General features: G+C 38.8%; 1 protein-coding gene across 1 annotated transcript in view; it reads left to right on the top strand.

Moving 5' to 3' along the window:
• MUSK (muscle associated receptor tyrosine kinase) overlaps nt 1–15072 on the top strand; it is a 90514-nt gene that overhangs the window by 37174 nt on the left and 38268 nt on the right. The window contains exon 6 of the mRNA XM_046023209.1: nt 11026–11150. Coding sequence (XP_045879165.1) covers nt 11026–11150 — 125 coding nt within the window. The remainder of the gene's footprint in view (nt 1–11025; nt 11151–15072) is intronic.

Genomic DNA, 15072 nt, shown 5'->3' with positions numbered 1-15072 from the left:
GCTTGGTGCAAATCATTTTATTGAAAAATGAAAAAGTCCTAGAATGGTGTCCTGACAATACCAGACGTTCAGAGATTTCTTGAAGCTTTTGTCTATGAAGAAAATTATAAACAATGCCAACCTACAAAGAGCAAGAATGTGCAATGGCCGCCTCTACTGAGATTTTGGTCTAGGTGGCCAGATTCCTGTTACCTTCTTGGGTCTCCTCATCCTTGCAGTCTGAAGGGATGGGGTGCATCCCACAGTTCTGCCTGTTTACTCTTCTGGTCTCTTTCTTTCTTTCCCCAAGGTCTATGTGACTTATGTGATCTTTTCTGCCAGGGAATCTTGAGGGCTTTCCCTCCTCCTATATAATACATTTCCCTTCAAATTTCTTCTCCAATCAAGTAATACAGTGAATTGAATAGGAAAAACTTCATTTTTCTTAAAATCAAATCATATTCACATACACACACAAGTTCAAATTTGAAGAGCAAGTATAAAAACAGGTGTTGGATATTCATGATTTTCAATGGGATTTGACCTAACTGCATTTTTATATAAATGCATATAAAAACATATGTAAACTTATAGTCACAGAAGTAGAATATTAGAAAGAATATTACTATTCTTTGAATTTGTGAGACTCTCTATGTGTGTGTTAGTTTTAGTTCTGGGGGTAAATTAAGATAAGTAGGTAAGATAAGAAAGCTCAAAAGTAAGCAATCAGCATGGTGACCTGGGGCTAGTAAGCTTGGAAAAATGAAAATATTTGATGGATATTTATTTTTTGGTTCCAGTGGATAGGAATAGAAACTAAGTCTTGTGGGTGGTAATTATAAGAAGACTGATTTTCTTTATTTAGAATATATTCCTTTTTTTAAACAGTATTTTAAATGGGTTGGTATGATAGTACTAAGTTCCCCATAAATCCAAGTATTCAAGAAAATGATGGATAAACTGTTTAACTCAGATGTTGATTACATCTGCAATTATTCCAATAAGAGAAGTCTCTGATTCTCTATTCTAAATGTCTTATGGAACAATTTCAAGAAAGAAAAGCAAAATGAATCACTACCCAGCTCCTTGTTTAAGTATTTTCTTCTTTTCTACAAGAGACTGTGCTAAACTTTAGGGGGAGAAGAAAACATAATGAAGGTAAAGTGTGCTACGCCGTTCCCTGCCTCCACCCCCCAAAGGAGATTACACATTAGTTTGGAAGACAACACTGATGCATTATACATAAAACAGTTAAATGGGAATAAAGACCATAAAGCCAAATATTTAAAAATTGATAGGTGGTAAAACAGTAGGTTTTATCTACTGAACTCTGAACTCAGAGGTCAAGAGGGATCTTAGACTAAGCAAGCAGGATACATGGAAAAACTAGGCCTATAACCTGACCTCGAAATGACCAACAATCTCCTAACACCGAATGAGTGTACTCAAGCTTAAATAGGTTTTGTAGATTATTCTTGCATCATTTTCTCTAATTTAAAGCAATATTGTGTGTGCATGTGTGTGAATGCAGTACGTACTTGTATAAATATATAAGCACGTATAAATACATCTGTATAGAGCTGTATATCTGTACTTATGCCTAGAAAGAAATGTTGAGAGTCTCTATATTAAAATATAATTTCTGGTCGAATTTTTAGGCCTCCTCTTAGGAAAATGGTAAATCGTAGACAATCTTTCATCTCTTGAGTTGGTTTTGTGGATCCACAGGGGAGGAAATGGGTGCATTCTTTCAAAACTTCACACTGCTCCCAGTTCCAAACAAATCAAGCAAGATGAGCAGTAGTAACAACAGTAAGTACAAAGAGATAGCGGAGGCAAGTCAGCATGGTCTTCATAGTATACTCTCAGGTACAGTCCAGTAAAAGATCAAAGCAAAATTAAGCAAAATTGAAAGGAGATTAGTGGTTTAGGCCACTGCCTTCGGCTCAGGTCATGATCTCAGGGTCCTGGGATGGAGTCCCGCATCGGGCTCTCTGCTCGGCAGGGAGCCTGCTTCCCTCTCACTCTCTCTGCCTGCCTCTCTGCCTACTTGTGATCTCTCTCTGTCAAATAAATAAATAAAATCTTAAAAAAAAAAAAAAAGAATACACCTGCACTTGCTCCAGAACTCAAAAAAGAACAGTGTGTGAGGGAAGAAAAAAAAAAATTATGAGCGAGTAAGATTCTCAAAATTTACTGAGGACTCTGAACTTTAGTGGAAAAAATTTTTGAAGATAATAGCTGCCAGGGAATGAAGACATTTCATATCCCCGAGGAGTCCCAAGCCCATCTCAGCTACTCACAGATAGTTCCTCGTCTGGTGAAAAACAAAAATAGTAAGATTTGGAAATAAGCACATTTGTGTTAAGGAACTAGGAAAATGTGTTTAGCCCAAAGGCGTTCAAATGCAATTTTTCAGGGCTAATCTGGCCCAAACATGGACCTTCCTTTATTTTTCCTAATTAATGCCTGTGTTAGAAACCAGGGATCTCAACAGTTTCAAATATCCACATGATCAGTTTTCAGTGTGAAAAAAACTAGTATCAAATACCAGGCAATCTTGGGGGTACTGTTAAAAAAATAAGTAATTTTATTTGTTTAGGTACATTTGACAGAAAATTTCTAACTCTCCTTGTAACCATAAGTGTATTCAATTTAACAACTTTTAAGTCATCTTTGACCTTGAAAAAATAAAAGAGGAAGGTGCCACTGACGTGGTTGATGGAGGCAGGGAATGTTCAATCACAATAAAATTTAAAAGGGGAAATTGTAAGTTTGCTTACATTTAAGGGGACTGAGTATTAAGCACAACAATGAGGATTTCTTACTATGAAGCCCGCTAGAACAGGGAATTATGTATGAAAACTGGATTGTGGCATTTCTGGCTCTAAACGTACAGCAAAGATCTGAGTCTCAGATTCCTTGTCTGGAAAATGGGCTGAGTAATATCAACGCACAGGGATAGTGTGGGTACATATCCATAACCTATAACTAGCTATGCAAATACATTCTTAGCATTCAAGGTCGTTAACAATAGCATAGCTCCTATACTTATAAACAAACGCTACAGTGTTTGTTGGCTGTCACAAATTTGAAGAAAGACCTACATGGACACAAACTTTCAGGGAAGAAAAACAGAGCTCCATGTGGGATCTACCTTTGATATAGTTATCATATTAAACATTTTGGAACTACTAATTTGACAGTTGTCTCTTTTCTGGGATTTAAAAAAAAAAAAATTACAGATTCTCAAGTCTGCATACCCAGTGCAGACATTTTTACATTTTACTTTGTAGCTTGCTCCTCCCTGCTCTCTGTGCAGCCTCTGGGAGTGGGTATGGAGGAGAGAATCTCTGTTGGTGGTAGGCTCTGTTCTGCAGAAACCCCCTAATCCTCTGTTTACCACAACATGAGTCTATTGCCATAGAAATGATAGTTGAGATCCCAGATTCAAGCTCACTGACTTCACAGCAGGGCCTTGTAAAAGGAGAAGCCACGCTAACAAAGGGAAAACACAATTTATCAGAATAGTAGGCAGTCTGTTGCCTCGAAAGAAAGGGTAATTGTCAGCATTAAAATAAAAATGCATGAAATGAGCTATGTTGTTGGGTATGCTGTAGTTTATTTTCTGTGTAGTACTGCCCGACTAAAAGTAGTAATTTGAAATTTTATGTCACTTAATAGTTTGCTTGTAAAGGTCAGCAGTTTCCCTTGATTGCATTTGTTTCTTATTGAAGTAAGAAACAAGCAGATTCTAATTAATCTTGTTGCACAACTGATGTTTCTGTGGTCAAAGATTTTCCTTTTTCATGATGTGTTGTTTTTGTTTGTGTGTTTATTGTGTGTTTTTGTTTTGTCTTGTTTCTATTAATAGAAGAAAGTGAACCTGAACAAGACACTAAAGGTATTTTTTTTTCTTTTTGCCCTGCTTCTTTTAAATATATGGTTCTTTTCAATTGTTTGGTTTTGCTGACCTTATAAACAATTCTAAGTGCCATTATTTTTTTTAGGAAATAACACACGATGTATGGGGAATGTTGTCAGCATTTGACCTAGTGTTATTATGGACTGCTTTATTTTATAATGTATATATTGACCATTTACTTTTATTAAGTAACCTGAAAATGCAAACAAAATGACATAAATCAGCATGAGAATATAAATCTCACACAGATTGGAATAGAAAGGTACCTTTTGATTGAAAGTCTTTTTTTATGGGGGGGGGATGAGAGGGGTGTTACAATTTTTTGAGGAACGTAAAAATGTTAAGATGCCAGCTTAGGTTTTAATTACTACTACTCCAAGAAGACAAGTATGATGTAATTGCTTCAAACCAAACTAAATCAATCAAATTTAAATTAATTTTAATTGCCCACAGATACATACACATATTTAGTGGAATATGTTTGAGGAAAGTAGTTGGAAATCAAATTGGGGGGGGAACCCTACTTTGTAGAATAAGAGTTTTTCTTCCAAGAAAGCACCTTCCATCCTGATTAAGATCCAAACTTTGTGCCATTCTAACCTAACCTTTTATGTTTCTTGGGTAAGACTCACAAGTTCTCATATAATACATTTTGGCACTAGGAAGAAACCTTTTAGGCTGGTAGTATTCGAAATAGCACCTCCTTATCTGAGCATCCCAAATAAGGTATTTGAGAAACTTTTCTATTTCTAAACATCAGGCTGCTTACGACCAAATTTAGATAAAATCATTTCACCTGCTCCTGTGTGATTGTTTTTGTTTTTATTTGCTTTCACTTCAACTCTGTCATTGCTGTTTAGAATTAAGTAACCTAAAACACAAAAACAAAACAAAACAAAATCCTCTTTAAAGGACACTAGAATAAAATAAAGAAAGGAAAAAATGAGAGAAAATAAAATCCATGTGAGCTCATTGTGTCCTTTGAAATAATTACTCAGAAAGAGAATTTATAAGGGCCTTGAAGTATTCCTCTGGCCCTACTCCCTTAACAAGAAAGGAGAGGAAACTCATCTACAGCCAAATGGCTTGTTCCTTTCAGGACTTAATTAGGATTCTCTGCCCTAGGCCCTCCATTGCACCACCACTGCAATTTCAGACTGAATAATAGCTCTACCTCCTTACCCCAAATTCAAATTATCCCTTAAAATGACAATCAATAGTAAGATTTATTATGTATCTGAAAGTGCTTTGGAAAATGGAAAGAGAGAGGGAAGGAGGGAGGGATGGGTGGGAATAAGAACATAATATAATTATGTTATAAAGGACTCCGGAATCACTGGCTGCTGAAGCCCAATTTTGAAAGTACGATTCTCAACCTGCAGTTAGCACTGTAAATTTACCCAAGAGAAATTAAAGCCCAAAACTCATGAACAAATATCATGAGAGGAAACCCAGGTATAAATAGATTGCCCATGTCTATTTCCCATGATGCAGATGAACACTAATTTGCTTGCCCACAGGAACTGGAGAATAATGGATAAGACTATAGAAAGAGCTGCATCCTGTTTTTTCTTTAAAAATCCATACCGAAACAGTTGTAAACATTTTCCAAATTACTAAGTAATGTCGTACCCTGTCTATTAACTCATTTATGTAACAAAAACACTTTTATGCTGTTTTGGATGCTAATAAAATGCACGATAGAGATATTCAATGAACATTTTACTTGATATGAAATATACCACATTACTTTTAAACTGATGGCCTAGAATACATTTTCGGTTTGGGGCTACCAGCAAAGTAATGGGACTTCATTACTGAATTACATCTACATTTATTATTACCAGTGTATTTTTATCCATGGAGGTTAGGCTGGCATTTATTTTTAATTGCAACTGGCCTTGCTGTTTTCGATGCTTGATAAATGTGGTGGAAATTCTTTCATCCTCCTTCACCTCTTCTGCCTGGAACTGGTAACAAAGGCAGATGGGTATAAAAATACCAGTTTTATTGCTGATAAAGCTGGATTGAAAAATAAACCTTTCTACTTTTTCATCTAAGAATTAGACTAACATCTGTTTTCTCATCCTCCTAAGCCCCTCCCTACTCCTTAACCTTCCACCCCAAGTTGTAGGATGGAGAACCCCATACCCTTGTTGTATGAGGGTAGCTGGGAGAATGATGGCCCCAAGAGGGCTGAGATACTCATAGACAAGTCCCTTTGTCCAGTCTCACCAATCAGAACAGTCACTCATTCATTCAGTTCATTGATTCATTCAATCATTCAACAAATATTTATTGAATGCCTGCTATGTACCATGCAGGGCTCTGTCTCCCCACCTCCCAATCGGCCTGTGTTAATGAGCAAAGCAAGCTCTGCCCTTGTGCTGCTTACATTCCAGAGGAGGAGACAGCCAACAAACAAACAAATTGATTATTATGACATGGTGATAAGTGCTATGAAGAACCACAAACAAGGGTAAGGGAATGTGTTGAGAAACATTCTGATAAGGAGACATCTGTGACCTTCTTTGGGGGCAAGGGGAAACTGGCAGGAAGGGTGGAAGCCATCTTTCAATACTGAAAAAAAGGGGGCAAGTTCCTATTTTATCTTCTGGCAAGAATGGGGTATGCAGAAAATAGTTCCCCTTTTATTCCTGGCCTTTTCCCCTCTTTGTCCACTGGACTTAACCATGTGTGGAGAAGCTGGGCTGGAGAAGCATGTGTGTACTGAATGAAGAGCATGTAGACTGGGACCTGATGAATGAGGGGGCACAAGACACCCACACAGGCTTGGTAAGGAGCTCCTCAGCATCCCAGCTCCCACTCTGGGGAAGTGAAACCCATGGGTTCATTGTGATTGAAGGCGTAGTTTAAACCACCCTCACAAAGGAAACAGAATCACAAGATTTATCATTTACAAATCCCAGAAGCCAGGGTCTGGGGAGCATGCAGTGAGCCCAGGGAAGGGAAGTCCTCTGTCCCCAGTCACAGAGAAGAGGACAAAGAGTAGGAGTAGCAAGGGGTGCACCTGGGTGGCTCAGTGGGTTAAAGCCTCTGCTTTCGGCTCAGGTCATGATCCCAGGGTCCTGGGATTGAGCCCCGCATCGGGATCCCCACATCCAGGCTCATCTGGGCTCTCTGCTCAGCAGGGAGCCTGCTTCCCTTCTCTCTCTGTCTGCCTCTCTGCCTACTTGTGATCTCTGTCAAATAAATAAATAAAATCTTAAAAAACAAAAAAAGAGTGGGGTAGCAATAACCTATACTTATAGGAGATTGGGATGCAGGATACTAACTTTTCTCAGGCCTCACTCTAAGTGGTCATTTTAAAAGTTGCCCAAGAAAAGCAAAGTGGGAGCTTACGATGGACACCCTAAACTCAAGTCCTTATCTAAATGTCTAGACTCTGGGTGTGGTAGGGTTATCATAATGTAAAATGCCAAGGCAGCAACTCAAAAACACAAAGTCATTTTTTCAAAAGGTGTTTTTCTCACCACACAATCAAACCCTGGCTCAGCCAAGGGTCTATCTGCCCTTTTGGAGGAGACCAGAAGCTTATTAGCACAGTCACACCTTCAGGAAGTCATTGCAAATGCCAATACTGCTCCTTCATGTACCATCCTGTGCCCCACTGGACCCCCCCCACCCCCCCACCCCAGAAGGTTCTGATATGGGGCAGAGCAATATATTAGGCAAATTCACTGCAAGGCCATGTTGCGTCTATCTTATTTACCATCTCCCATTATGCATAGCTGTGTTATGCAATATAGATCATCAAAAGTTCTGCAGTAAGTCCAAATGATATTCCAAATAATGTAATGATAGCCAAAAGGGGGAAAAAAGCTATAAACTAGAACAAAATAAATCCTCCCTTATTACTGCATTTCCAGGAAGAATTTACAGTCCCCAAATGAAAACTCTTGCCTCTATAAATTAAAGCAGAAACAGTGTCTAGATTTTCTCCAACTTCTTAGTCTTCTTCACTTTAGCCAGAAGGCTATCATTCAGGTTCAAGGGTACAGAGTTCTCTACAGCAGCTGCTGGCTACACTTTTCCAGTACCTATGGGACTGAAATAATCCTATTCCCAATCTCTAAAAGATCCTGCTTTTTTCAGATTCTGAGAGGCAATGGGACCCATAAGATGATGAGTACAGTAGCCCCACACTCAAAAAATGTAGGACACACAAGTATAGTCCCAACCCCGAAAAGTTCTTTCAACCAAATCATGAGCATGGACTCAGCTATGTTGTGCAACCGAGATCTCCATCACTGTTGCCAGAAAACATTAGAAAAGGAGAAAATACCTGAGAGTGGTCAGTCTCTGTCAGTTGTCAAGAGTGCACAACCTGTGAGCTTAGACTGAGTTGGGAGAAATCTCCCATCAGGTGGTCAGATGGGTCACCATGTGTCACTCTGGTAAATCTGGAAAAAATGTGCACTGCTTCCTCACTGGCTCGTCTGTTTGAGAAATTCAGAATTTCCAGTGAGGAGAGCCTCAGTCACTTAGTCTTGATTGACACTTCCTTCAGACTCATTCATTACGTGACTTTTTATTTCCTATTTCACCTTGGAGCCCGGCTTTTCTGGAACTTCAGTCGAGGGACAGGCTTCACTCCCTCTTTAAGGTGGCATTTTTATCCCTGATGAGCAGGACTGGCTCCATAATTTGTAGGCCAGGTGCAAATGACAATGATTTTAATTCAAAAACCACGAGTAACTTCAAGAGAAGGACAGCAGAATGTTGAGCCAAGCATGAGCGCCTCTTAGCACGGTCCCCTGTGAGACCACACAGGGCCACTCACTCCTGGAGGCAAGCCTGCTGACCACTACAGCTACCGCCACTCGCTCTGCCAAGAAATTTCTCAGGCTGTATATATCACCTGCTAGGAAAATTTTCCAACATTCTATTTCAACTTGGAGTCATTCCTCATAGAATTTTGATCTAAAACTGTTGTAGAGGGACACCTGGGTGGCTCAGTTAGTGAACTGTCTGCCTTCAAACCTGATCCTAGAGTCCTGGGATCAAGCCCACAAAGGGCTCCCTGCTCAGCGGAGCCTGCTTCTCCTTCTGCCGCTCCCCCTGGTTATGCTCTCACTCTCTCTCTCTCTCTCTCTAACAAATAAATAAATATAATCTCTAATTTTTTTTAAAAAAAGGGCTGTTGTAGATATTTCTGAGGCTCTTAGGACCAACATCTCTGCCAAATTTTCCTCCTCAGAGCCTTATGTTTCTTTAGTTTTGGGGTTTTCTAAAACTTGATGCTATTTAAGTGGTGGAAGAAGGGTGTGTCTCATCACATGTTTTCTGGAGCTGCTGGGTTAGGCTCCACAGCAATTTTTCAAAATGTTACTATAAAACTTTCAATCTCACAAAAAAGCAGATATAGTAGTATAGTGAACTCCCACATTCCCATGACCCTCCAGCAAAAATGATCAAGAGTCTACCAATTTTGTTTCCTCAATTCTACTACTATGTTATTGACATTAGTTCCATCAACCAATATATACATTAGTGTAAGGATTAAAAAAAAAAAATCACATTACCATGTTAATTACTCCACCCATCCCCAATTAGCACTAATTTCTTATACCATTTACTACCAGGACTGTGCAATTTTTATCCAGTTATCTCAAAATATCTTTCTATATCTGATCTGTTGAATAAGTATCCAAACAAGATGTACACCTTTCATTTGGGGATATGCCTCTTAAGTCTTTATAACTCTACAATAATTCCCCCATACAAGTTATTTATTCAGAAAACTAAATAATTTGCCCTACTGAACTGTCTATATTCTGGATTGGAATGAATTGCATCCCTGTAACATTGTTTAATCTATTCCTTAATCTCTGTTCTTTTGTAGGTTGGTAATTAGTCCACAGCACTTTTTAAAAGCAGGCTCAGTTTTGTTTGGGGGGGGGGCAGATTCGGTTGTATTTTAAACATTTGGTGTATTTTTTTTAACCAACTGTTGCCTTAAAAATGGAGCCTTCCTTGCTTTTCCTTTCTTCTGGCTTTTTGCCCAACTCTGTATTTCTGACATGCTCTGCTAGACTCCATCTCTTAGAGTCCTCAATATCAAAAACAGGAAGTTAAATTAATCTGTACCTACAAATCTAAAATTAGAAACTGCAAAAAGAATTCAGTTGTTACATCATATGTTCCCTGAACTTTCTCTCAGTTAATCAGTAGGGATTCAGTCTCAAAATATTAGTTACCTATTCTCCTGCTCATGCTTGGCCTAAAATATTTTTCTTTTTGGCCCAATGGGCTCATCTCATTCTCTCAAAAGCTTGACAAATATTTTCTGTCCTCCCACTATGATACAGTTGAAGATAAAAAGCATTGATTATTTCCTTAATTCAACTAAATACTATTACTTTGGTCAGGCACCCCTCTAGGTACTGAACAAAACAGGCTTGGTTTTGGTTGCCAAAAACTTACAATCTACGGAGGTGGGAGAGAGATAGACAATAAACAAATAAAAAATAACTTCAGATAGTGGCAAGGTCTGTAAAGACAATAAAACACAATGATGAAAAGTGAATGGGGGCAGGTTATACCTTCTATTGGGTGGTCAAGGAAGGCTCTTCTGAGGAAATGACACTTAACCAGAGAGAGGATGATAAAAGGAACATGCCACATAAAGATCTGGGAAATGAGTGTTCTAGGCTGAGGGAAAGCATGGACAAGCTCCTAAGGAAGGAATGCAGTTAGACTGTCCTAGAGTGGTGAGAAACACAGGGTTATAGCATAAATGGCTTAGAAGCCAGGGCATGGCATTTGGTATTATGCTTAATGCAGAAGGAACATGGAAGGAATTTACACAAGAGAACACAATTTGATTTGCATTTTTAAAAGACCACTCCAGGGGCACTTGGGTGGCTCAGTCATTAAGCATCTAGCTCAGGTCATGATCCCAGAGTCCTGGAATGGAGCCCCACACTGGGCTCCCTGCTCAGCTGGGAGCCTGCTTCTCCCTCTCCCTCAGCTGTTGCCCCTGCCTGTGCTCTTTGTGTCAAATAAACGAATAAAATCTTTAAAATAAATAAATAAAAGATCACTCCAGCTTGAGCATTCGCTATAGGAGTCACTCACCACTTCTGTTTTCCTAACAGTTTTTGCCAGAATCCTGCGGGCTCCTGAATCCCATAATGTCACATTTGGCTCCTTTGTGACCCTGCGCTGTACAGCAACAGGCATCCCTGTCCCCACCATCACCTGGATTGAAAACGGAAATGCTGTGAGTGCCATCTATATGGGGACTTGTCTGGGGGAAGACTCACTGGAGAGGAATTTCAGGATATACCACATATTTGTGATGTTATCCTGACCTCTGTCATTGGTCCCACCTGTACCTCCATTTTTCAAAGCCTTCTAGGATTTCCGTCCTAGAAGTCACTGCCCTTGAAACTGAGCTCTGTGGGTTTGCTTCTTTCTTTGTATCATAACAGAAGAGTAGAAAATCAATTGCTTTTATATAAAAGGGAAGAGCTCATAATTCCTTCCAATACAGGTAAGTAATTCACACAAACCTCACCAGCTTAAGAATTAGTTCACTGGAGCTAGAGGCTACTTTGATGAAAACCAATTCAGAATTAGAATCCATAACCATCAGTTCAACATTCTTTCATTTTTTATACTGATAATAATAACCATCATACATTAAGTGGTTACTATGTGCCAGGCTCTCTTCTAAGCACTTTACGTATAAACATTCATTTACTCATTCTACAAACATCTACTGATTATCTCCTGGGTATCAGGCACTATTCTAGGCATTACGGGTATAAGAGCAAACAAAATAAGTGAAATAAGTCAGTCAGAGAAAGACAAATACCATATGATTTCACTCATACATGGAATTTAAGAAACAAAACATGAATATAGGGGAAGGGAAGGAAAAAATAAGAGGAAAGTGGAGAGGGAGGCAATACATAAGAGACAGTGAACTCTAGGAAACAAACAGGGTTGCTGGAAAGAGGTGGGTGGGGGATGGGGTTACTGGGTGATGGGCATTAAGGAGGGCATCTGATGTAATGAGCACTGGGTGTTATATGCAACTGATGAATCACTAAATTCTACCTCTGAAACTAATAAAAAATATAGTATTATTTTCAAAAACAAAACAAGTAAAGTTCCCTGCCCTCAAAGAGCTTACATTATGATGGGGAAAGAAAACAATAAAATAAAATAGGAGAATATTCCATGCAGAGTGTCAAATACTGGACAAAAATAAAGCAGGAAAATAAAACAGAATGTGAAACCTTACGAGAAAGATTCCATTCTCAATAGAGTGGTCAAGAAAGCCCCATTTAAGTGAAGACATTTGAGCTAAGATCTGAAGGAGCTGAGGAGGAGGCTGTGTAAATAACTATGGGAAGAAAATGGAGGAAAGTCTCTAAGAGAAAGTCGCACAAGGTATGGCAGAGGAATAGCAAGTAGGTCAGTGTGACCAGAGGTGAGTGAGCAAAAGGGAAAGAAGTAAGGAGTGAGTTTAGGAGTTACGGATCATATTAGCTTATGCAGAGCACTGAAACAACTTCAGCTTTTATTTGAGTGAGATGGGATGCCATGTTAGGTCTCCTCCTGTTACCTGTTTTCCTACTGACTCTTGTTCATTGTGTTTTGTTTCCTTGTGTGCCTTGTTATCTTTGACTACCTGCTATTCACTCTTTTGCAGGGGAAAAAAGGGATTAATTGGAGGTCTAGATAAAGGTATTTCCCTCCATAAAGAATTTTTGTTTATTTCTGCAAAGGACTGGGGGCAACTGCTTATTTTGGACCATCTTAAACCTAGTTTGAGGTCTGACGCTCCTTGGTCATTCCAGATAATTGTAACAGAGTCTGCAATTCTGTGTGGGCTATTTCACTTGTATGTCACACTGATAACTCTCTGGCAGCTGATTCTTTGAGATTTTGATTTGTTGTACCTCTTAAAACTTCTCATCTTCAGGGAACCTGAGTTTGAGTTCTGTCTGCTCACTCCTCAAAGGAAACAAAATTTTCTCAGTTGGAAAAATGTCTTAGGGAGAATAAAAACTTCTAAGTTTGTTATACCTGGTAGAAATATTTTTCCATAATTTTAATTTTTTTTCAGTGTGAGAATTGGTTTGATAACCCAGCTAGCCAATATCTGAAATAAGAATCTTTCATGGATTATCATCATAATTATTTTTTATAGACTTTAATCACTTGTCTGTTTGGTTTGCATTTGATCCCTAGTTTCTGATACTCTTTATGAGGTTAAGATGTTTATTTTAATCTTAACAAAATGTTTTTAACATAAACATATGTTAAATTCAATAAAATGCCTTGTCATTAATTATTTTAACATACAATTTTTCATTTTAAATTGGAAAGTTTCCTTTTCATTCTTTAAAAATGTTGCTTCTTTTTTTGTTTGTGTTGTTTCACTTTGCTGTAGTTTTCTTTATGATTATTGCATCTATTTTCAAAAATGGGAATAGTCCAGTTTTGGGGGGCTATCATCCTCAGGTTTTGTTAACAGTATTATGCCAGGCCTATAGAATCAATTGGCAAGTTGATGTACTTTCTTATGATACAGAACTCAAAGGAAGGAACTTGAGATGCAAATCTCTCTTAAACACAGGGACATTTTCCTCTATTATATCCTTAATAATTGCTTCTCTCTTCTCTACATTTTTTTCTATGCAGAGCATAAAGATTAGGAAGAATGTAGTTGTAACAGAAGTTCATCAGACCTTTATTAAATAAATTTACTTTAAAATTACAATCTTTCGGGGCGCCTGGGTGGCTCAGTGGGTTAAAGCCTCTGCCTTCGGCTCAGGTCATGATCTCAGGGTCCTGGGATCGAGCCCCGCATCGGGCTCTCTGCTCCGCAGGGGGCCTGCTTCCTCCTCTCTCTCTGCCTGCCTCTCTGCCTGCCTCTCTGCCTGCTTGTGATTTCTGTCTGTCAAATAAATAAAATAAAATAAAAAAAAAATTACAATCTTTCTAATCTTGATGCTCTACATATTTTTGTGGATGGACAGAGGGAGTCCTATGTAACCTGCCAACTTTTTCTCAGGCTCTACTGCCTACCATAAATGTCCCCCACAAGAACCCACTAAAGAAAATCTTATTCAGAGGCTCTAGCCCATGGACAGATGCCTCAGTCTAGTGCTGTATGTATACATAATACTTCAAACATTCTTCTGCTGGTTTTTTAACTCTCTCAAAATCTGCTCCTACTCATAGCCTTGTTATCCGAACTCTGGAATTTTCCATGACTCTATAGGGACAATTTATCCATTCTTCTCTCAGGGAAATTCAAGGTTTCAGCGACTTGGTTGATATTAATTTTTCTATCAACTCAGTCACATCTCTTTGTATCTTCCAGAAATTGCTGAAAATTTCTGCCCCTTTAATTATGATACCCTTCTACCTTTCTAGAAATTTATTTTTTCCTAATTTTAGGTTTGATTTATCTTTTGGGATTTCAGGTAGAAAAAGGAGAGCTAAACATGTGGGCTGAGATCATCTTTGTGACTCGGATGCTGAGCAGGCACGACTTGTAACATAATACAACCTCATTTAGTATCTTCTGTTTCTTGTAAGTCTCTTCAGAAGGGCAGGTTCTTTTCTCACCATTGGCGCCTACCCCAAGCAGGCTCTCTGACTGTTCCAGTTCTTTTAGGTGATCTTACATCACTATCACTATCCCAATTTGGTAATTCTGAGGGCCTAACCCTAAGTAATAACCACGGTTTCCAACTGTAATTCACAGATGGGACCTTTCTCTTCTTTTTTTTTTTTTTTTAAGATTTTATTTTTAAATAATCTCTCCACCCAAGGCGGGGTTCAAACTCCCCACACTTGCACACTCTACAGACAAGCTAGGCTCCCTTTCTTAAGATGACTACATGCATCCACCTGCCTTCCACAAGTCCTGCGGTTAGCTGCTTCTCTCACCCTCACTCATTCACTCTTCCCCCACTTCCTAACTGCTATTTAAGACTCCTATAGGTTTGGGATTGGAAGAAGTGAGGAGCAGCAATTAAAGTGGAAAAGTTCTAATTAAACCGATACTCTTTTAGCTTGGCTTTCCATCACTGTGCCTGACAAGTATTTAAGACAACTCTTTCCATCATGGACACATTCAAGATTCTTGAGAAATCAAGGGATATTCAAGATGACCTCAG

Source organism: Meles meles, chromosome 11 (assembly GCF_922984935.1).
Source record: "Meles meles chromosome 11, mMelMel3.1 paternal haplotype, whole genome shotgun sequence".
Taxonomy (NCBI): Eukaryota; Metazoa; Chordata; class Mammalia; order Carnivora; family Mustelidae; genus Meles; species Meles meles.
This window is presented reverse-complemented; position numbering and strand designations above follow the sequence as displayed.